The 24,966-nt window shown below is 41.7% G+C and overlaps 1 protein-coding gene across 5 annotated transcripts in view; it reads left to right on the top strand.

The window, feature by feature from the left end:
* BABAM2 (BRISC and BRCA1 A complex member 2) overlaps positions 1-24,966 on the top strand; it is a 201,928-nt gene that overhangs the window by 19,417 nt on the left and 157,545 nt on the right. For all 5 annotated transcript variants that reach the window (XM_077341574.1, XM_077341567.1, XM_077341539.1 and 2 more), the window contains exons 4-5: positions 3,253-3,347; positions 23,141-23,335. In XM_077341574.1, coding sequence (XP_077197689.1) covers positions 3,253-3,347; positions 23,141-23,335 — 290 coding nt within the window. The remainder of the gene's footprint in view (positions 1-3,252; positions 3,348-23,140; positions 23,336-24,966) is intronic.

Raw genomic sequence — 24,966 nt, 5'->3', positions numbered from 1 at the left:
ATTCTAACTCCCTCCACACTTTATTGTGTAAAGTGGAAATCTCCATCTGATCCCAGTCACTTCTCTCTCTAATGACGTCTTTTGCCCCACCCTCAGGGATTCTATTCCCTAATCCATTGGTTTCTTTCTAAATTCCATTGCTTATTAAGTATCTTTCACACTTGCTTGAGCAACCCTTAGTGACTATATAAAAAGAATTAAACTGAAATGACAGGCACTATTTTACTGTCTTTTGGTATCTGCTTACTTGGACAGCTTATAACAATTAGCCTTCTAGAAAGGCTGGTGGATGTAGCCTAGTCATGTGGTATTAATCAGTCCTATTCTTACTATCCATCTTTGTTTTGTGGACACAAGAGGAAACTGCAGATATGTGAAGGTAAAATGAGTTCTTTAGTTATCAAGCCTGTCTTGGTGTTCCTGTAATAGTTTTCAGGAAGTAAGTGATATACACATGAGATTACACAGTGAATGAAATGTGAACACCTTTCAAAGAGGAATATAGACATCCAAGTAAGCATTCTAAATTCAGACATGAGTTACAGCTGAAATGTCTGAAAATGAAACTTTGCAAAAGGGAGAATTGCAATTATCACTTCACTTTTGGGTCCTGACATCTGTATTGTCATATGTAAACGTGGTAAAAGACTTTAGCAACACTCTATTCAAAACTAAAAACAACAGCAGAGAACCACTTAAAAGAAACTGGTTAAAATCTGAAGAAAATTGTACCAAAATTGTGTTGAGCAAAGTGGCTCTTCTGCTCTTGCAAGGGTCAGCATATTTGTCACCAGTTCCTTCCTGTTACAGCATACCTCCATGTTCCACCTAACTGTGTACCTCATAAGGTGCTGATTCTCATGATTTTGGGGAGCAGAACAGATTGCACTGTGAGGGGAAGGTGAGAAAGACACACTTGTGCTCTCCTAAAGATCCACCAAACAGAAATTGTAATTGTACTGTAATACAATAAGAGCAATCCTTAGGATTGCTGCAGGGGAGACAACAAGTGACTGACACAAAAGTGGTGCCACTGTTCTGTGCAGGCGGAAATAGCAACGTGTGACAGATAGTGGGCAAGGAAAGCATGCTGAAGTGCTGTGATGGAGTGTGGAGCTCAGAGATTGCTGCTCCCCATGCTAGTCCAACTATATACTTCCTCAGGCCACACTTCAGCCTGTTCCCATGTGAACTGCACAGAACAGCCACCAACGTGTGTGGGGGAAGGGGGGACGATTTTGTGGAGTCAGACTGCAGGGTGCCACTGGACCTGTACTGCATTTTACAGCTGAAAACCAAAGAAGTCCAGTGAAACCAGAAAAATTCAGCATGGACTTAACTAGATCCCATCCTACGTTAGGGTGGCCCTAAGATGACATAGATAGGGAAGAGGTAGAACAGGAAATGGTATCAAGCTACTTTCATCTGCTCACAAAGAAACAGGCAGAGTTGTTGAACATCTACAATTTTATTGAACAGCAAATTTTGGTGAGGTCAGATCACTGGTGTTACCAACACCCTCTGTTTAGTATGGAACCTGTGTTTTTACAAGCTGCTCCTTAGAACCATTGGGGGACACGGTGAGCTCTCCTTAGCACAGGATGCATCTGAGTGAGATGGACATTCTAATCAGAAGGCTGCCAAAGCAGAATGTTTCAGGAGCCAGGTTTGCTTAAAATCATTTAAGATTTTGTATTTATTTGATGTAGTTTATTTGTTATTGCACATAATTCTGTTTTAGTAAACTGGGGGTTAATCCCAGAGAGAAATTTCCTTAGCCAGGCAACTTCCAATTAAGAAATAGACTTCTCCAAAAGAAGACTGAATCTTTTGGCAGACAGAGATAAAGGACACCTAAAGAACCCCTATATGATAGTCACTAGTCATTGTGTTAGATGTAGGGATAGAGTGTTCTCAAACCAATCCCCTGAACCAAACCAAAAGCCCTGAAATGATCCAGCTGGTTCGAGCCAATCAATTTTTATTTGCTTTGGAAGGAGCAAAATAGAGTGCTGAAATGGCTGCAAGCCATTTAAATGTGCCATTTTGCTTCCCTCCCTTCCAAGTGTGGGAAACAAACGTGATAGCCCAGCAGCTTAATTAGGGTTCTTTTGCCCAGCCCCAATTAAGCACACTGAGAGAAAAAACTTTTGAATATTTTTACTGCAGAAGAAATATAGAAACAGGGAAGTTCCCAAATCTGCACAGAGCAAAATAGGATTACATAGAGTTAAATATCCTTTCCTTGGAGTCTGGATAAGATGATGTCCCTTGCAGGATGAGCCAGTTGCTTGTGGTCTCTACCTCCCCACTCTACCTCCTGGGAACACCCTACAACCATTATACCAGCCTTCCAGGAACTGCTGACAGGGATCCAACAGTTTGTCTGGCACCAAAGTTCACATATTGTAATGACTTACTCATGCTTTCTGGCAGAGGTTTTCAGCATGGGGGTTGCATGGGGGTTGTGACCCCTCCAAGGGTCATTCAGCCCTTTCCTGGGCGTCGCCAAGACTGCTTGGCAGCGGCATGGTGCTGGCCTCCTCCACACTGCTTCGGAGCTCATGAAAGCCACAGAGATCAGTGAGGCTGCGTGGAGGAGGCCAGTGCCACAGTGAGCAGGAGTGGTGGTGGTGCACGCGCCTGAGAGCTCATGTGCCACTGCCCCTGCTGTATGGGTCACGGCATTAGGGCAGTCAAGAACTGCTGCAAGGCTTCTGGCCTTGGAGCACAAAATAAGACCAGCTTGGACAACTCTAACTACAACTGCAGTGCCCCGAACAAAACACTGAAATAAAGAACTGTAAAACTGAACACTGGAAAAAAGAACTGCAAAAATCAACTTTTAAAAGAAACACAGCCCCAAAAAGAAAAGGCAAACAATGCTGCCCCTCAGATAAAAGGAGAAACACCAGAAGAAAGAAACAGTAAATTCCAAAGCATCCCCTGTATGCCAATAAAGATTTTCTGAGTCTGAGATTGGCTGGCTGGAGCAGGCTTTTATTTCAATTACCATATATACCTGTGTATAAGCCGAGGAGAGCTTTTTCAGTGTGAAAAAAAGGTGCTGAAAAACTAAGCTTATACACGAGTATATAGGGTACGTTTTCCAGGGTGAGATTTAAGGAAGTTGAATTGATGTGTAATTTGTGTATTAAAGGTATGTTTTAGGTTTGTTTGTGTTTATTGCTAAGAGTGTTCATTGACTTTCCCAGAACAACAATTAAGATATTTTCCTTTGCTTGTTTATAGGGGATATAATTTTTAATGCTCACTATCCAGAATTGCCACCTGACTTTATCTTTGGAGAAGATGCTGAATTCCTCCCTGATCCCTCTGCCTTACATGTGAGTACACCTGTGTTATTCATGAACTCTCTTGGCTTTTTAACTTAGGCCTCAGTAAAGTATGTCAGTCCATCCCTTTGCTTGCTTTAGTTAGCATGGAACAGTCCCTTGTTCCAGCCTGCACTTCATGCTCTAGTGAGATGGAAGAAAGCTACAATTGGTTTCTTATGATTGAGGAGACACCCAGCTCTACCTCCTGATGGATGGATGGCTGGACTCCCACCTGGCTACATTTGTCAGTTGTTTGGAAGCAGTGGCTGGATGGCTCAGGCAGAGTTGTCTGAAACTGAACACCTCCAAGACGGAGATCCTGTGGCTGGGCAGAAGTGAGCGGGATCAGGAGGCATGTCTTCCCTGCCTGGTTGGGGTGCAACTAACAGCTGCACTGGTTGCCAGGAATTTGGGGGTGATCTTTGATGCCTCCCTGTCAATGGAGGCTCAGATCATAAAAGTAGCCCAAATGGCATTTTTCCATCTTCACCAAACACTGCTACTAGTGCCCTACATGTTCCCTGAACACTTGGCCACAGTGATCCATGCAACAGTCACTTCCAGATTAGACTCTACGCAGGGTTGCCCTTGTCTTTGATTGGAAACTGCTTCTGGTACAAAATGAGCTGTGAGTGTCCTCACTAGAAAACCTTGGAGGGCCCATATTAAGCTGGTTCTGTGGCAGCTGCACTGGTTACTGGTCTGCTTCTGGATCAAGTTTCTGGTTTTGACCTTTAAGGCTATACATGGCCTGGGTCCTACCTATCTGAGGGAACGCTTATGCCCCCCACAGGGCACTTTGCTCTGCAGATATGAATTTGCTGGTAGTCCTAGGCCCCCAGGATGTTCGCCCGGCCTTGACCAGGGTCAGGGCCTTTTTGACTGTGGCCCTAACCTGGTGGAATGAGCTCTCTGAGTTCCACAGGGCCTGTAAGATGGAGCTCTTCCACCAGGCGTTTGGTTGAGGCCAGGGTGATGATGGGAGTTTTGAACTGTGGATCCTGCCCTACTATTTAATGATCAAGACCCCTGGGTCATCTTTGCCTAGGGTCATCAGCATGGGCTCATAGGCAGGAACAGTGGGGTTAGGCTTAGAAGGGCTATACATCCAAAGTAGGCCACCATCTGTCATTTGCATATGTTGTTCATTTGTTTATATGCATTTTTTATGAGGGTTTTATTCTGTGAACTGCCAAAAGACAGCTTTGTCGAGAGTGGTAGTATACAAACTGAAAAATAAATAAATAAAATAAAAATATAAAAGTGGGTATCAGAAAACATGCTGGCGGGCACAATGGCACAAATAAGTACCATGCTGGAATTAAGTGTACTACATACTTTAAAAGCTACCTATATAAAACCTACAACTTAAATAATTTCAAGCTCATTGAACTAGCTATATTTATGTTTTTTGCAGTGGCTTGTTTTTTTGAAAGTGAAGGCCACCAATGAGGGGCTTAATGGTTCTGCCCATTATCTCTCTGGCCTCTTAGATGCAATTTTCTTGCTCTGGGACTGATTGTAGGTTAGCTTTGCTTTTGTTAAATATTGCTTAGGTATGAAATAAAATTTCTGTTACAGTAGGGTGATATTTGTGTTGGCAGAGGTACTGTATAAATTCTGTATAATTTCCTTGAAGCATATGGAAAAGTGGGGTATATCATGTTAGACAATGCTATGAAAAATGAATAGATATGAAGTTTTGCTATAATAAATCCAAGAACATTCTTTGAGGAAGAGCGGATATAACAGTCAAGAACTTTGGGTAGATAATGTTATCTTAATTTGAACTACGGTAATGAGTACTGTGGCTGAAAACCACTAGTTGGATGTTGTTTCGGTCATGCATATCACTGACTGTGATGGTGGAAAGTAGGGCTGGGTGCTTCGGCATCCGAAGCGGCCATTCGCGCTCGAAGCAGCCAGCACCATGCTGCGGGGAGGGGAGACACGGGCACCAATATTTAGTTATTTAGTTATTTATATTTTTTATTACCTGCCACTCCCAAGCAGGCTCGTGGTGGGTTACAGATGTCCAGGGAAAACCCCCATTAAAACTCTATTAAAATGGACAAAAAATACAAATACAATAGATCAACAACCCAACAACATGGCGGAGAACACCCCCCCCCCCCATTCCCAACCGTTACCCCTACATCTAGAGGGAGGAGGCAGGAGAAATGAAGTAATCAAGTTGCACCTAAGCACCAGGGAGGCCCCATTGATTACCCCACTGCCTCAGCCTCAACCATAGACCTGGTGGAAGAGCTCCGTTTTGCAGGTCCTGCGGAACGCTAGAAGGTCCCGCATCCTCATCTGTCTCCTTTCCATCCTCTCAATTATGTATCTGTCCAGCCGCTGCTTGAAGACCACCAATGAGGGGGGCTGACCATCTTAGGCAGCCTTGTCCACTGCTGAACTATTGTGAAAAATGTTTTCCTGATATCTAGTTGATACTGTTCTACATGGAGTTTAAAGCCATTACTGCAAGTCCTGTCCTCTGCTACCAACAGGAATTGTTCCCTGCCCTCCTTTCAAATACTTAGAATAGTCATGTCCCTGCTTAGCCTCCTCTTCTCCAGGCAGAATATTTCCAAGTCTCTCAACCTTTCTTCATAGAGTTTGCTCCCCAGGCCACAGATCATCTTTGTCTCTCTCCTCTGCACCCTCTCAATTTTGTCCACATCCTCTTTGAAGTAATGCTTCTAGAACTGCACACAGTACTCCAGATGTGGTATACACTTAGGACTATGACAGCTTGCGATTTTAATGTGATGCCTCTGTTGATACAGCATTCACCTTATTTACTGCCACATCATACTGTCTGGTCATATTTTTATCTTACAGTCCTGTATCACACGCCACCCAGGTTTCCAGGGTTCTTTTAGACTTCTAGCTGTAATATTAGAATTTTTGAATGGTTTTAATATTACCAAATTGTATTACTGCACACATGTTGTCCACCACTCTAAGTTCCTCTTGGCGAAGAGGGTGGGTTACAAATTCAGTGAAATATTTTTTTTAAGATTATCTTATTTATTTATTTATTATATTTCTATACCGCCCTCCCCGGAGGCTCAGGGCGGTTTACATTAAACTTACAAACAATACATAGAATTGTTACATTTGATCTTGTTCACACGTGCTGCTATCCAAAATTTTATCTCCCATCCAGTATGCCTGCTTCTCTTTTTTGTGTCCCAGATATAGAATTTTGTACTTCTCCCTATTTAATTGGATGTTATTCTCATTTGCCCCCTTTTCTAGCATGTTCAGAGCTTGTTGAACTCTGTCATCTGGGATGTTCACTACTCCCAATTTTGTGTCATCTGCAAATCTAATGAGTAGTCCCTCAATCCACACAGTCCAGTAATCAATGCAAACTTACAATATGGCTTCCTTTTCTGAATCCAGCCTGAATATCTGTCATTTCTTATTCCACGTAAGGTAACAGTTTGTTGTAAGATCTTGAGCAATAACCCTGCTTAGTTTCCAAGATTTGACCAGATCTGTCTAGATTAGACCATCCAGATCAGGGCATCACAGACTCTACCTGCCTTTAAAATGTTTGTTGTTTATATAGTTAGTATGGACAGGCGAAAGTTACATTTGATCAAGAACAACATAAGTGATAAATTCTGGCTCCATATTCCATGGAACAACATAATCACCAGCCATACCATCTCAGATTCATTCACTTATTCATATTCTAATGTTACATATATGCCATCAAATGTCAGCAATGACTTTCCATTCTCTGCATCAGACAGGTCAGTTCCTATGTATAACATAAAAATTGATATAAATCCTATATTAAAAGTTGTAATACTATAACACACAGTAGCAAAATATTTTAATATTGTGCTCATTCTATTGCTGATCCAAGTGTGACAGTCCTGAAACAGAGGAACTTCAAGTGGAGATTACAGTGCAAGATTGCTGAATTTAAGTTCATTCTCAAATTCAGAACAATGGACACAATGAGGTGAATAAGGATGTAGAATTCTGATCTCAGTACAAGTGCTAATTTTCAGCCACCATGCATTTCCTTTCCGTTTTCATCAAGCTGATTACAACGTACATCTCCACATCCTGAGTTCCTTCTTTGTAACACTTCTCCCAATATCTGACTGTGATACATAAATTCAGAAATCTCCATTCCAATTCGTATCTGATGAAGAGAACTTTGATTTTTGAAAGTTTATACTCTGGGCTCTAAAGTCTACTTGACTTGAATCTAGGTGCTCAGATAAAATTGTGTACTTGCCTTCTTGCTTTCCTAGCTATTGCTGTTTGTGTCAATTAATTATAAATGCCTGGACTGATTTTCTAAACAGGCAAGAAGGAACTATCTAGCTCTGTAGGACTGCTTCCTTGAATATGATTGTTAGAAAATGGAGTAATTCATGAAACATTGCTTTATAAGTGAGTTACTTAATTATGACTTGTACAAAATGGCTCACAGAGTGGAATGGGGGTGGAGATTCTCATATCAAAAGGTATTTCTAGTAAATTACTTAATCCAAGTATTGTGCTACAGAATTCAAATCCGGTGATGTACTTTTAAGATTAAAATAATTTTATTTTAACCCCAGCATTTGAGGATCTTGCTTTAATGCATTTACTGCTTTTCCAAGCAGAAATTCTAGGCATTTTTGAATGCTACCAAGTGTTCAACTTATTAGCTACAACCTGTTAGCTTTCTAAAACCACATTTTCGAATTCAAAAGCCCCATCTTCCCTTTTCTTCCTCATTTTCAATTGAGAAACGTTGAACTGTTAAATTAACAGCTTTCTGTTTTTTAGGTTCAAATTACTGGATCATAATTATGTTTCTGGAAAGAAAGTCACTAATCACTCATGAATATGCAAATAGAATACTGAATTTGCTTGAATAATGGAATGTTGGATCCAACAATTGTTTCAGGATCATTTTTCATTTTGTAACTTCTACACATTTTAATAACGGAAGTACTGTTATCAAAAGGGATACTTCTTATAAGGTTCTCTAATTAACATATTGCCTTGATTCCTGGCACTATGTAACTGGAAATGGACAATTAATTATAATGCTATCTTAAGCTGTAAACACAAACCTTTGCTTGAAGAATGCATGACTGCTTAGACACTGTTAGAAAGGGGGGAACATGAAAGGGAGGATTAAACCTGCCTCCCTGACCTTTTCCTCCCCTGGTTAACCACAAAAAAAACCATCAAAATAACTCAACATGGTATATCCTGAATAAACTTATGTCTTTGTCATTGTGTCCTTTGTTTTTAAATGCTTAGTGCGTAATGCTGTTTCAGGCACACACGGAAAAAAAAACAATGAGAAAACTTAGGAAATCATTTGTTACAGTTAGAGGGGCACATTTCAAAGACCCAGTATGAATATTAACGAACTTGGTAATGCACGTTTATATATATCAAATGCTATTCAGAGTTCTGCCTGAACCTTATTCCTTGATATTTGTACCTGTATGATGCATGTTTTTTGCAGGCATATATATATGTGTGTGTGTGTGTGTGTTTTATTAAAATTTTACGCCTTTAGTTGTATATGGAAAATATTTTGTGTGCACCTGAAAATATAATGTGTGAATAGATCCTGGGTTTTCCATATAGACACAGTGAAAATAATGTAAAGATAAGAGGGAGCTAAAAAGATTACTGCATATAGAGAGAACTGGGCAGGTTTCAGATAACTACATTTCATTTTTGGCTATGTATATATGCAATTGGAAAATATCATAGTCCTTCAAAATAAAATATTTGTTTAAATAGATTATTAATAGAGAATGCTTTTAAAGCATATCACTGTAAATTAGTCAAGTCTCACTTATGCTTGCATATTGAACTTGATTCATACTTGTGATTAATCAGTGGGGGTAAAACTGCATAAGTTTAAGCTTATTAACTATCAAGGGCTTGACGTCTTGTGTTTCCTGACATTTATTTTCCTTGACAATTACTGTGCTTAATTTTACCCCCCCCCTCCCCTAGAAACATGGGAAAGTACACTAAATGAAGATCTTGCTGTTTTCTGTAGTGCAGCCAGGAAAAACAGTATCAAGCTGTCTTCTTCAAAGTCACGTTCCTGGAAAATATTCCAGCAACCTGGATGCTTAAGCAGAGTCTTAAGAAAAACAAGTTTTATTAATAATTAAAAACTATTTGCTTGTTTCCTTGTTAACAGGTTAGAATTGCATCTTGGTCAGACCTTTCCTAGCATTAAAAACTGGTCATGCCACACGTCTTGAGGTGACTTTGTCAGGTACGTAGGTATTATCCTGACAATTTAGGTTTAGGCTTTGTCCAGACATTAAAAGTCCTTGAGCCAAAACTGACTGCTGGAGTTGGAATCAGTAGACATGAAGCACGATGAAATTCAGGCAGTGGCTCTGTTAAAGTAAATCCTTGTAGAACTTTGGCTATGTGTGATCTGATACAGTGACACAAAGCAAAACTTTGTGCCTTCTCTTAAAATTGAGTGATCCTCCTGTTACATTTTAACAATGTCTCAAACTAATTGTCTTCCTGAGTTGAATAGCTTAAAACAGGGGTCTCCACCCTGGTGCCCAGTGACACCTTTCCTGGCATCTGTCAGATGTTTCTACGAAGTAGGCAAGGACAGGTAGGGCTTTTGCTCAGCAGGTTGTCTGACTGGCATTTGGAGATCTGTTTGGCTGTGCAGATATTTTAAAAAGTTGCTTTGGCAGCAGCTGCCAGCACATCACACATTGTGTGACTGAAGGTAAGCTGTGTGTATGCAAAAATATTTTTAAACATTATGTTCATTTTAAAAGTCATCCTGAAAAGCAGAGCTTCTGTCTGAAATGTTGAAGAGTTACTGTTAGATTTTTGAATGACCGTAGTCCCTCATATTTTGTGGCTAGCTCTGTCTCTTGTGGCAACCATTTAGTTGTTGCCTGTATAAGAATTACAAAGGTGTCATTGAAATAGACCCATTAGTTTCATTGTGTAGTATCTCCTCAGAAGATTGCAGAGCAAATGATATTTGAACAGATACTCCAGAGATAACTGACTCTAGTGGGCAAAGCCACACTTTCCTGGTCAGTTCTTCATCAACCACTGCAGTAGCATAGTTTCACAAGGACTGCATTAGTACTTCCATGAGGAATTTTGACTGACTTTGAGCTGTGCTTCTTTGTTAATCCTTTCCCTTTCTGACTTACAACTAATGTTTCATGGTGTCATATTGGCCTTGCTTGGTATTTTCCATCCTACATTTATTCTGTTGTTTGTGACCCTTTAAAGCAGTGGTTCCCAACTTGAGGGTCGGGACCACTTTGAGGGTTGAAGGACCCTTTCGTAGGGAACACGGCAGGGTAGGCCAGGGAGGGCACCATCCATACAACAGCCTTGTGGTGTAGATCGAGATAGAGCATTCATCTGTCTGGAGCAGCGGAAAAGAGCGAGATCGGCATGGTGGGACAAGAAGCAGAACTGAACTGAGAAACCCTGGGGAAAAAAAACAATTTATATACAATCATGAACAATGGAGCTTCATGCCATTGGTCAGTTTTGGTTTAATTTCTGTGAAAGAACAGTTAGGGTTGGGGGTTGGGGGTCACCAATTAGGAATTGTTGGAGGTTACCAATGAGGAATTGTATTAAAGGGTCGCGGCATTAGGTAGGTTGAGAACCACTGCTTTAAAGTGTTCGTTATCAGAATTGTGGCAATAAGTGCTGCATCACAGAAGGTTGTTTCATCTGTTTATTCTTGCTGGATGACATACTGCAGCAGGGCAAAGTGAACACCAGTCCACACTGTCAGGGACTCAGTGAACAAATGAGAAGGAATCATTCTTCATGACTCTGACATTCCCTTTGGGAATGGTGCTTGTTGGCAGACACCATGGCAGACACCTTCTCATACCTCAGACCTATCTGCTTTGGCATTAATGGACTTGTAGACTAAAGCACTCTGTTCTGAGGTGTTTAAGGTCAGTTGTGTCTCCCTGCTCCAATCCCAACTGTGAGGCCTCAGCTTCTGTTCTTAAGTGGGTCCTGTTTAGAGGTGAAGGACAAGTCAAAGTCTGGGTTCTGTTCAAAAACCAAGAAAACTGAGAAACCTGACCTGCCCCATACTGGTAGACACTCAGGCATGCACTCAGTTCTCTCTCATTTGGACCCTACATCTACAACTGATTTTCAGACAAGCTTTGCTGAACCAGATATTGAATCTACTCTGGTTTGATTCCTGGATTAGTTCCAAGGTGTTCTGTCTCTGCTAGAGAACCCACCTCATCAGTCCCTGATATCTACAGAAGTCAAAATTGTTGTTTATTGTATTTCCAAGTGCCTATTGAGCAGCACTTCCCAAGATCTTCTCCAAGCCAATCTAGTGACTAGTCTGCAGATTAATTCTACTTAATTCTACTTCTCTTAGTGCCCTTCTCCTTGGAACCTTTCACTATGTTCTCTGTCCAATATTTGGCACTATTTCCTGCATCTTCACTCTGAGAGTATTAATATTTCCTCTCTGAAATATCTAGCAGGCATTTCATCTCTTTTTCATTTAACACATTTTACCTTCTGTGTTCATCAGACTGCTTCTGTCTGATATAATGATATAATGTGCCTAGTCTTGTTGATCAAGTCGTTTTAGAAATCACACTGATTTTCCTGATATCCATGATTTGGACTCACAATACAAGTGTGGTTGCTACATCTGTGGCTTTTGCTAATGGTGTGCCTGGTCTGCGATTGTTTGTAGCAGTCTATGCTTATTAAACAACATGCTCCTGATCTCAGAACCAAATGGAATGCATCATTTGGTAGCGCTTAAAGGTGTATTTTACTGACTAATTGCTTACCTTTAACTGTTCTTCAAGTAGTGTGTTCCTGCATTGTACAGGGGTGGACTAGATAACCCTGGAGGTCTCTTCCAACTCTATGATTCTGTGATTCTATAAGTAGTCATCTGTGCAGTCACATAACCTTTCCAATCTTTCCTGCAATAGGCATTTTACTGTTTGTGCCACATCAGTCGAAAGAACTCTGTACAGGCTCAACAACAGAATTTTCTGATTATTATAATTATATTAAATAAATTGAAGTAAATTGATTCTTTCCTGGAATCTCATTTGCTTCAAATCATCTGGCAAAGATAGTAAAGTTACTTTAAATCACACTGCTTTGAAGCTTGCCACTGAAGAAAGTAGAAAGGTTCTGCCAATATATGTTTCCTTGTCTGGTGTTGTACATTAGCCCTAGTCCTGATGTTTCTGTCGCTAGAGTAACATCGATATACCTGTTGTGTATCATCAGTACAATAAATTAGAAGATACATTTTAGAAGGAGTTTGAATGAAATGAGGCAAAAATGTGCTTGTGACATTTGGCCCTGATACATTAGAAATAGTTTTGTGTTGACTGGCCTTACCGTAGAGGAGGTCACAGTGTAATATTTTGCTGCTATCCCAGTAATGTTACTCTGATTATTCAGAACTGTACTTGTTTTGACCACGGAGCATTGGAAAACCTGTAAATCATAAAACTATCATCACAAAAGAACATTTTTCTTACATGAGCTCCTTTACTCCCCCAGAAGCCCTCTAGAAATCTGCAGGACTTGCCAATTTAGGATTTCATGCATTCTGAGTGATGCAGCTAGAAAAAGAAATTGCTAAATTTTTCCATGTGCTTCTAATGAATCTAGCCAAAATGTATCCTATTTTTGTAATTCATAATGGAGATAATGAAAAAAATCCCCTCTGCCCAGACTAGAAGAGGCTCTTTAATATACAGGGTATGTGCTCCTTTTAGTTCTGTAGCTACACTGGTAAATTTCCACTTTTACCTGGTAATTCCTAATGCCATTTAAAGAACAGGGTGGATTGAAATTAAAACACCACAAAGAGACCAAATTAATTGACTTTCAAATCAAGTTTCTCTGTGATTTTTGTCTTAATCAAAGATGCATTCTAATAAAGAAAGAATACATTTCTTGTAAACTGGGGCTGCATTCTGACCAGCAGCATATCTAGCCTATTTGACATTGGGAGCAGGCAGGACTTGGTGAAGTGGCAGTGGGCAGGATGCTAGCCTCCAGGTGACTCCCTCCTGACCTGAAGCTGTCAACCTCCCTTCCCTTGCAGGGAAGGAACCTGCCAACCCTGCCAGCCAGCCAGCCACCTGGCATTGCCTGGTATCACCAGCAGCTAAAGCTCACTTGGGCAGCAGCGCATCCCATTTGGTGGTGAGGCAGGCAGGAGGCAGAGGCAGTGGGCTCTTCTGCTGTTGATGTCACCAGCTGGTTGGGGCTACGGCTGTGGCAGGTGGCTGGGCCGGCAGGGAGGAGGTCATGCGTGATGTAGTGATCCATGGATTATAGAGCAGGTTATGTGCAGCTTGAAAAAGCACCATTGATGTAAGAAATTAGTTCACTTTTTTGAGAATAATTCTTAGTCAATTTATTATTTATTCCCTCGAGGAACTTCATAATATTACTTCTGTTAGGTCCACTGTAGAAGCCACCTTCTGAAATGGGGGACTGTCAGATCCTCATTTGGACTTCAGTTGGAACTAACCTGTTGAACTGTTGCCTGAATTGTTTTTTGTATCACACGTAGAATAGTAATCTTATTGTGTACAAATTTCCAGTACTGTTTGGTTATTAGGATTGTCTTTATGATACTTTATAAATGACTATTTTTCATTTTTCACTTTTTGCAGCATTATTTATTGTCGTTTCAGTGTCATGATTACACAGCTCCCCTTTTTCCTGGTGTTTTCCACTTACCGTATACCCCAGTTTTTGTTTATTGCACTGCCATGAGCAGCCAGAGAGCCCTGGGTGGGCAAGGAGGGTTGTGTGGTGCTAGATATGTCACAGAGCCAGACATCATGCTAAACTGAAATTAAGCACTAGTTTGACACATTACTGTGGTTCCTGCTTGGATATAATATGAACACACTCTTCAGCTGTAACTGACTCTAAAGGTTTGATGTATGAATGTAACTGCCTAGAGAAACTGAAATCCATTTGTTCTCCAGCCAGGATGCTAACGCAGGGATGAATCCTAGATCATGTGGGGCAAACAAATTCCAATTCCACCAGGCACCTATCATGGACAATTGGAATTTTGGAGACTGTTTTTGTGCTATGTATGAGAAGGGAAGCAGGAGGAGCAAGGAGCTGGCACAAGCATCAAACACAAGCTGTTTTCACTCTCTTCAAAGCAAATGGAGTTTATTCCAGTTTAACTGAAACATGAATGCAATTTAAGCGTTCAGAACTCTCTAGAAATAAGGGTTGATAGTTACTGTGCTATACAGCTGCCTTTATATGAAATCAAAAGTAACTGTCCATTCTGTTGGGACAGTAATCCTAATAATTAAGAGCCAGTGTAGTATAATGGTTAAACTGTCAGAGTAGGATCTGAGAGCACAGATCTGAATCTCCACCCAACCATAGTAGTTTGCTGGGTGCACATGGGCCAGTCATTCTCACAGGGTTGTTTGCAGGATCAAATGGAGGTGCAGGAAACAATGTAAACCACCTATGTTCCCTGTTAGGGAAAAATAAGGGGTATTAATGAAGTAAATCATAATCTGAAAATGGAACACAATATAGAGCTCATCTAATGAGAATAAATAGTCCTTTAAAAAAAATGCTAGTAATACATAAGACTGTGCCAATTTCAGCCAGTTATCCCCTCACTTTGTTTATCCCCATCAGAACATTCCTGAAAGTCTTCTAGCCTGCAAGAATTTTGGAGGGCTCATAGGCTGTGGCAAAAAATGGGCATCATAGATACTCTCTCTTAAGAAAAGGGCATTTAATTTTTCTTAATTATGCAGTTGGATACATGCCATTATCTGGTAATCCTCATAACAGCCCTGTAAAATAGATTCGCGTTATCTCTAGGGTGTAAATAGTGTTCTATTACTCAGCAGCCGTTGTGTACCCTAACCTAAGGCTACCTGTAAATTAACAACAGCAATGAGAATGGATTTTGGGACATTCTGATTTTATTTCTACTCATCTTTTGAAATGTTGACTAAACTCTTTGAATACTGATTTGCTGAGTTTGTTTATTTGTTTATTTATTATATTTATATACCACCCTCCCTGAAGGCTCAAGGCAGTTCACATAAAACAAAATTCAGATAACTTAGATTAACAATAATAAAGTGATAACAACAAGTAACACAACAGTAGAAAAATACAGAGACAATTAAATTAACTCATACTGTGGGTGGATGGAATTGTAGTGGGTGCCATAGGAGGGAAGCTCAGGAGGATGGCCCTTGGGAAGTGGTGGTTCAGGTCGACCTCAACCAAATGCCTGGTGGAGGAGCTCCCTTTTGCAGGACCTGAGGAACTGGGCCCTGATTTCCTCTGGGAGCTAATTCTACCAGGTGGGGGCCAGGATGGAGAAAGCTCTAGCCCTGGTTGAGGTCAAGCAAGCTTCTCTGGGGCCAGGGATCACCAGAAAGTTGTAAGTCCTGGAGCGTAATGCTCTTTGGGGAGTATAAGCAGAGAAGCGATCTCTCAGGTACATTGGTCCCAGACCGCATATGGCCTTAAAGGTGTTAACCATAACCTTAAATGTGATCCGGAATTCAAACCAGAAACCAGCACAGCTGCTGGAGGATGGGCTGAATGTGGGACCTCCGAGGTGTTGCTTTGAGGACCTTGGCAGCTGCGTTCTGGACTAGTTGCAGTTTCCGGATTAAAGTCAAGGGCAGGCCTGTGTAGAGCGAGTTGCAAAAGTCCAGTCTAGAGGTAACTGTTGCATGGATCACCGTGGCTAGGTGTTCTGGGGCCAAGCAGGGCGCTAGTAGTTTGGCTTGATGAAGTAGTTTGGCTTGGTAGAATGCCAGCCATGTTGCGATCTGAGCCTCCATTGAGAGGGAGGCATCAAGAATTACACCCAGGTTCCTAGCAGAGTGGGCAACTGGGAAGGAAAAACCCTGCACTAAGAAGCTCATCTCCATAAAAAAGAGAGAGCCTTTTTTACAATGTGGAAATCAGTATCAATGTCTGCAGATCAGACTACTGTTAAAGACACAGGAACAAGGGTTGGTTGGAAAATCAGATGCCCTCTTTACAAAAAGTACCTAAAGAAAGATTGTGAACATTTAACTTGATTGACCACCACTTCCTCCTCTGCTTGACTCTTCTCATGCTTCCTTCCCATACCAACTCCTCTATTGGAGTCCACACCCATCCAGTTCATCATTGGGCAGCTGGAACTCCTTGTCTGCCTGGATCTGTAACAGCTTGTCTCATTGCCTGGCCTTACTTCCCTACTGCTTTCTTTTCCTACTCATCCTTCTTCCATGCCAACACAAGAACAGAAAACCACTGACTACTTCATCAAAGACCCCCCTCCCCCGAGCCACTATTGGGCTCCATGCTTATCTGATTCAAGGTGCAGTTACAACTCCTCGTTCTCCTGGGCCCCCAGCAATTCATCCCTTGGCCTGGCCTGGCCTTGCATGACTAAGTCTCCATAAAGCAAGAAGATAAAAAGTAGGTAGCTCCCCACCCACCGAGCTCACAGGGTAGCAGTAGCTGGGGTCCTCTGTTATACCAGGTCAAGCACATAAGTTCAGGGAACTCCCAGTTTTGTGCAAACTCAGTTCCTTGTCTGACACAGCAACTTTACTTGTGACACGCCCAAGTCTGGGTGCCTGTTTTGGGAGTGGTTGCTCAGGTCTCTACTGTGATAGACAAAAGGCTGTCCTGATCTTGAGGGGAAGGTTTATAATTTAAAATAAACCTGCTCCCCCCAAATCATAGACTGCTGAGTGTGTCATCAGTTGATTGAAATGGCCTGTCACACCTGTACCTTCTTTCTCTGGCTGAGTGTGGCACCCTGAGTGGAGAACCCCTCAATTTTTCCCCCCAACAAGCATATTCTTGGCTATTATGGCCGTGGTGGTGATCTTGGAGCCCAGGAAAATAAAATCTGTCACTACCTCCATTTCTTCCCCATCTATTTGCCAGGAATTGAGAGGGCCAGATGCCATGATCTTTGTTTTCTTGATGTTGAGTTTCAAGCCAACTTTTGCACTCTCCTCCTTCACCCGCATCAACAGGCTCTTTAGTTCCTCTTCATTTTCTGCCATTAGAGTGGTATCATCTGCATATCTGAGGATGTTGATATTTCTCCCTGCAATCTTGATCCCAATTTGTGACTCATCTAAACCCACCTTTCTCATGATATGCTCCGTATACAAGTTAAATAGGCAAGGTGACAGTATACAGCCTTGCCGAACTCCTTTCTCAATTTTGAACCAATCAGTGATTCCATGCCTGGTTCTCACTGTTGCTTCTTGACCCATATATAGGTTTCTCAAGAGACATATAAGATGCTCTAGTATTCCCATCTCTTTAAGAACTTGCCGCAATTTGTTGTGCTCCACACAATCAAAGGCTGTAGCATAGTCAATGAAGAAGAAGTAGATGTTCTTCTGGAACTCCCTAGCTTTCTCCATGATCCAGCGTATGTTGGCAATTTGATTTCAAGTTCCTCTGCCTCTTCGAAATCCTACTTGTACTTCTGGAAGTTCTCGGTCCACATATTGCTGGAGCCTAGCTTGTAGGATTTTGAGCATAACTTTGCTAGCATGAGAAATGAGTGCAATGGTGCGATAGTTTGAACATTCTTTGGCATTGCCCTTCTTTGGGATTGGAATGTAGAAGAAGAAGAGTTGGTTCTTATATGCCGCTTTTCCCTACCCGGAGGAGGCTCAAAGCGGCTTACAGTCGCCTTCCCATTCCTCTCCCCACAACAGACACCCTGTGGGGTGGGTGAGGCTGAGAGAACGCTGATATCACTGCTCGGTCAGAACAATTTAATTAGTGCTGTGGCGAGCCCAAGGTCACCCAGCTGGTTGCATGTGGGGGAGCGCAGAATCGAACCTGGCATGCCAGATTAGAAGTCCGCACTCCTAACCACTACACCAAACTGGCTCTCTGTAAACCAAACTGTAAACCGACCTTTTCCAATCCTGTGGCCATTGTTGAGTTTTCTGCAGCCATTTCCATTTCAGGGGGCACCCCAGAAGGTGTGTTCCACATCTAAACGGTGCTGGTATTCAGTATTGGTGTATATCATCACTAAAGAAACCTTGGGGAGGAAGGGCATGTATGATGACTAAGTGGATACTTGTAGTGAATAAAGGATGACATATCTTGGATTTGAGGGCCTGTGATGACATCCATTCCTATGTCCATTTGAAACCCAAGAAAAATATATTTAAACACTGCATAATTGACAAATATAGCACAGTAATGCTTGAACTAAAATTCATATTTTCTCTTCATTTGACCTTTTACATAAGAAAGAACCTCTGTTTGGGGATTATTAGTGTAGGTTTTATTGTTTTTTATGTATCTAATTTAAACCAGTGTCTATCTCTATGTATGGATGCTTAAACTAACAGTTACAAATATTAAAATCGAATTTGAAATAAAAAATATGATTTCGAAAAAGATTTTAAACATTACACTTTAATTTTAATAGCTATATCTAGTGAAGATATTTTGTTAGTTGCACTAAATTATTCAAAATAGTATGCTTCATTTCTTTATTCTTCCAGTTAGTCTGCTTGTCATTAAAAAAAATCTATCTGGCTCTGGAATAAAATAGGCATTTGGTGAAATAATTTTTATTTCTAAATTGGATTGGCTGTGAAGGGGTGAAGTTATTTGGAAACTCTGTTCTGATGCAACATGGTTGAGCTTTTTGTTGAAAAGAACAACCATACTGTTTGAACAGAACAAAATGCTATTTCCTCTTTCTGGTGTGTGTGTGTGTGTGTTTTTAATGAGTATATGGGGGTGTTATTTTGGCTCTATTCATTGTGCTTGGAAAAATAAATTGTTCAGTTCCAGTATAGGTCAGTTATTAAAATGCTGGTCATTTCCTTTAACACAGTATTTGTGATGTAACACAATAAGCAAATGTTGGGGAAAGGGCTATTCCATTCCTTGCGTCTGTTTCTGGAAAGACTGCCTAAATTGCATGGAAAGGAAACACAAGGTATGCAGAGAACATTGGCTTGATTTTGGCCTTGTAATGCAAGATTTATTTCCTACAAAACACGGTGTACTTTAGTTTTGTTAAGATAAACTGAAGTTGGATACGGTCACTTTTGATCGCATGATTTTGGCAAAACATGCATAGATCAGATAGCAGTTATCATTTTCAGATACGCAAAGATTCAAGTCTAGTAACGTCATAAAGAGCTACATGATTTTCCAGGGTCAGGAATCACAACACCCTGCATTAGAAACAAGAGTTTTGACTTTCCAAAGCTTATATCCTGGACAAGTTTGTTAGCCTCTAATTTTTTGTTGGGCACAAATCTTAATCTATACTGCAGACGAACACGGATGCCTACTTGAAAGAATCTGACAGGACTCGCAACCATTCAGGGCATATCTGCATGCATTTTTGTTGATGCTTAACCAAACTAGGAACTGCAGTTTCTACCCCACCTTTCTGCTACAAGTGGTCAATAAAAAGAGATTTAAAATAGAGGAACAACTATTGTACAAATGATTACAATTAACAGTAGCACACTGACAGTCACTTATGCAAAGGTATAAAGGAACAGACCTGATAAAAGCCAGCAAGGACAGAATCTTGACGGTAGCATGTGAAGATATTGCAGAAAGGACTTTGGTATAAAACAATTCATCTTTGTGATTTCTCTTTATTAAGAAGGTTGTTTTTGCATTTTTGGAATTTTTTTAAAAAAATTAAAATTAAAAAAAACTTGTGCATTGAAATAAGTATTGTGTGCAGAACCTTAATTTGATTTATTTATTAAAATATTTCTATTCACCCTTTCCTTATGGTGCAGCCTGGTGAACTGAAGGTCTGCTTGCCTTAGTACCTCTTTACCACTACATTTGGGTGAAGAAGAAGAGTTTTTATCCCTGCTTTTCACTGCCCAAATGAGTCTCAAAATGGCTTACTGTCATTCTTCCTACAATAGACACCTTGTGAGGTACGTGAGGTTGAGTGAGCTCTGAGAGAAACTGCTCCATGAATACAGTCTAACAGGACTGTGACTAGTCCAAGGTCACCTGGCTTGGCTGCATGTGGAGGAGCATGGAATCAACCCCAGCTTGTCAGATTAGATGCTGCTGCTCTTAACTACTACACCAAGCCAATTTTTACTTACTGGGGGGAGGGGCACATCTTTAAACTTTCAGTCATGGCAGCTGCTCTCATCACATGAAAACCTGTTTGAGCGAGTATGTTCTGCTATTCTGCTATGCTGTTGATCCCCTGGGATTTTCAAGTGCTAATTAGAATCATAGAATAATAGAATCATAGAGTTGGAAGGGGCCATACTGGCCATCTAGTCCAACCCCCTGCTCAACGCACGATCAGCCCAAAGCATCCTAAAGCATCCAAGAAAAGTGTGTATCCAACCTTTGCTTGAAGACTGCCAGTGAGGGGGAGCTCACCACCTCCTTAGGCAGCCTATTCCACTGCTGAAGTGCTGTGAAATTTTCCCCCTGATATCTAGCCTATATCATTGTACTTGAAGTTTAAACCCATTACTGCATGTCCTCTCCTCTGCAGCCAATGGGAACAGCATCCTACCCTCCTCCAAATGACAACCTTTCAAATACTTAAATAGGGCTATCGTGTCCCCTCTCATCCACCTTTTCTCCAGGCTGAACATTCCCAAGTCCCTCAACCTATCTTCATAGGTCTTGGTCCCTTGGCCCCAGATCATCCTCGTTGCTCTCTTCTGTATCCTTTCAATTTTATCTACGTCCTTCTTGAAGTGAGGCCTTCTGCACACAGTACTCCAGGTGTTGTCTGACCAGTGCCGTATACAATGGGCCTATGACATCTTGTGATTTCGTTGTGATGTCTCTGTTGATACAACCCAAAATGGCATTTGCCTTTTTTACCGCTGCATCACACTGCCTGCTCATGTTTAGTTTACAGTCCACAAGTACCCCAAGGTCTCGTTCACACACAGTGTTACTTAGAAGCGTATCCCCCATCCAGTAGGTATGTTTTTCATTTTTCTGACCCAGATGCAGAACTTTACACTGATCTTTATTAAATTGCATCTTGTTCTCATTTGCCCATTTTTCCATTGTGTTCAGATCTTGTTGAACTCTGTCTCTATCTTCTGGAGTATGTGCCAGTCCTCCCAATTTGGTGTCATCTGCAAACTTGATGAGTAGTCCTTCCACCCCCTCATCTAGATCATTAATAAATATGTTAAAAAGTACCGGACCGAGCCCTGAGGTACCCCGCTACTCACCTCCCTCCAGTCTGATGAAACACCATTCACAACAACTCTTTGAGTTCTCTAACCAATTCCCTATCCACCTAACTATCTGAAAATCCAGATTGCAGTCCTTCAATTTATCCATCAGAACATCATGGGGAACCTTATCAAAAGCTTTATCAAAAGTAAACTTGGATCACTGTTAAGCTATAACCTGAAGATAGTCAGTACTTCATCACCAGCAAGTAATGATGTGGCAGGTTATAAAGTGACAGTCTTAGGAGCAAAGGAAAAGCCCTGATGGATCAGAGAAGTGATCTGTCTAGTCCCGCATCCAGTCTCACACAGTGGGCTGGCGGTTTACATCCTCTGAAAGTGGCAGTTCCCTCTAAACATCAGATTCCCTCTAGTCCAGCGATTCTCAACCTGGGGGTTGTGGCCCCCTAGGGGTTGATCGTCCTTTCCCGGGGGGGTCACGGCAGCAGTGGCAGTGCCATGGCGCTGGCCTCCTCTGTGCCTCCTCTGTGCCACCTCAGAGCTCACCAAGGCAGCACGGAGGAGGCCAGCGCCATGCTGTCGCTGCTGCTGCCATTCAGGACACTGCCGCCAGCTCTCCTCTGACGCTCGCCTCCTTGGCGTTGCCTCAGTAAGCTCCAAGGTGACGCGGAAGAGGCCAGCGCCCTGCCGCCACCGCTATTGCTGCCGCTGCTCCACACACCCTATGATGGCATCGTCTGTGCATGCGCACTGCCACATGGGCGCATGTGCACACATGCTGATGCCACCCTGCCCCTGCTGTAAGGCAGGGGTGGTTGAGAACCATTGCTCTAGTCACTATGACTAGTAGCCACTGGTGGGTCTGTCCTCCATGTATCTGTCTAATCCCCTTTTATAGCTTTGTTATGACAGTTCATAGCTATAATTGTATCTACAGATGAATGCTGTTATGTAGGTTATGAATATTTGGGTACATATGAGCTATGTTCTTCTAAAAGCTTCCCCTTCCTCCAGTAAATACGGGTATGATGGTCTTTGTCTAGTACAACCCTGGAAAAAGTACTCCTGTTTTCAGATACAGGAACGTATGACCCTATTTTTGATCCTGTGTTCCTTTGAATTTCTTTGGTATCTTTATGCTTTTTAATATTCTTTTATTTTTGAAAGATTGTACCATGTCCTATTCCTGCAGAGCCGGTCCAAGGAGACTTGAAATGAAACACACATTATTATAATTAATAAAGTGTATCACAGTCCTCTCCCTCAGGCACTGGTTTCTTTCAGCCCTGGTTGGAACTCTCTTCTCTGACACACTAAGGATCTTTTTTCAAGTCTACTTGCCTATTTTTGCATGAACTCGGCCTAGGTTAGGTAGAAGCCAGATGTCATAGTACAATCTATTTTGCAGAGTTCAAGTGAGTTAACACAGTAAACTTGTAAATAAATGTAATCCCATACAATTTAGTTTAACAGGAAGAATCGCTTCTCAACTACTGAACTTACATTGCTTCTCCAGAATTCGTGGATTAATTTGATCTTTCTCTCCTTGTTGCGCAGAACCTGTCTTCATGGAATCCCTCAAACCCTGAATGCCTCCTGCTTGTTGTGAAAGAACTTGTGCAACAATATCATCAGTTCCAGTGCAGCCGATTACGTGAGAGCTCTCGCCTCATGTTCGAATATCAAACATTACTTGAAGAGCCTCAGTATGGCGAAAACATGGAAATCTATGCTGGCAAAAAAAATAACTGGGTAAGCTGACGCACGGTCACTGACAGAATAATGTAATGGCTTCTAGAGATTCCTTCTTTGTGGTAACATTGACCATTACTTTGAGGAAGTTGTTTGCATTATGTATGTCTCTTATAATAACACCATGTCCTCAGTTTACCTTCATGGCCCTTTACACCCTCTTATGTTACATTACCTTACTTGAACCTGATTTCTAGATATGCTGCTGTACTTTGAATTGGAAGTGTTAAATTAAGGGTCATGGCATGTCATACAGTATCACTGGATCAGACTGAGGGCCATTCCGCACCGGGATCCATGTAGCAAATTGTTTGCTGAACGAAAAATCGCCATTTTAAATAGTGGAATTCGTCGTTATGCATACCTGCCTTTGTAGTGGAATCCAGTTGCGTTTCTATCGTTTCCCACAAGGTTCCAGTCTCGGCAAAAATCGCTAGAAAGGAAGCGATATTGCTGAGCTGTGTCCCGCCCCTGGCCGTCAAGCAGCCAATGGGCGGCCGTTATCATGCTCCCAAACAGCCCCTTTCCCTTTAAGGAAGGTTTAAAAAAAACAAACACACACACGCGTTGCAACGAATATGCGTTGATTCGTTGCAACGGAGAGACCCATCCAGCTAGCAGGTGATGTTTGAGCTGCCGTTTCATCGTTGCCACACTCCCCCCCTCGAGTGAAAAAATAATCCCCCCCCCCACGGGTACGATTTTCGGCCGAAAACAGTGTGAAAAATAAAGTGAAAATAAACCAGCAAACGGGCCTCTGTGATGCTTGTGCTTGGTGACTTTAAACAGAGGGACTGCAGCCGGGGAAGCCTCACTGGGTAAACGAAGGCTTGCCGGTGCGTTGATCTCCACTCGCTCGGAGAAAAAAAACTGGCGATCGCTTCGCCGGAAGATCAGAGGAGAGAGCCAGGAGGAGGGACTTTGCAGAAACCGCAACAATGGTAACGCACAGAACTTTCCTGCTAGTGTTGCAGATTGGTTGCAGGAGTGTAGCGCTTTCCGGAGGGTGAATCCACTTTTTGGGATTTCTCTGAAAGCGCTACAACGAAGCGCTTTTTGCGGATCGGTTTCAGGAGTGTTGCAGATTGTCAATGACGTTGTGCATAATGGCAAAACTGTAGCGATTTCAATTAGTAACCATTGTGCTATTTTGGACGAATGCGGAACGGCCCTGAGTAAATTCTCTGTTTGTAGCCTGATATATGCTCCTGAAAGCCCAAAAGCAAGGCATGATAGAGAAAGCTATTTACTTTTCTCCCTGACATTTGGTGAATGACATGGAATTTATATTTCTAGTTATGGTTTAATGGGTTGAAACTATTCACCATTTGGTAATAATGAATTTCATAGATTAACTGTACTAAATGTGTTATTGATGTGCAGAGTACTCAAGAAAACATACTAATAATGGTTAGTGGGGAAATGGGGCTCGCCAGCACTCATTTCTGCCCAGTGCAGGAATGAGAAAGTTAGTCAGTCATCCAGTGTTTCCCCTCCAAGCAAGCTGCTTTTCTTCCACTCCCTGTTTCCCTCTGCATTTTTGCCACCATCAAACCAATATTTAGGGGTTTGCTGAGGCCTCCTACACTGTATGCTACTTAAAGGATTAGCACTGTGTTTGCATCTCCCAC

This window comes from Paroedura picta, chromosome 1 (assembly GCF_049243985.1).
Source record: "Paroedura picta isolate Pp20150507F chromosome 1, Ppicta_v3.0, whole genome shotgun sequence".
Classification (NCBI taxonomy): Eukaryota; Metazoa; Chordata; class Lepidosauria; order Squamata; family Gekkonidae; genus Paroedura; species Paroedura picta.
The sequence above is the reverse complement of the archived record's forward strand: the minus strand, read 5'-3'. Positions and strand labels throughout refer to the sequence as shown.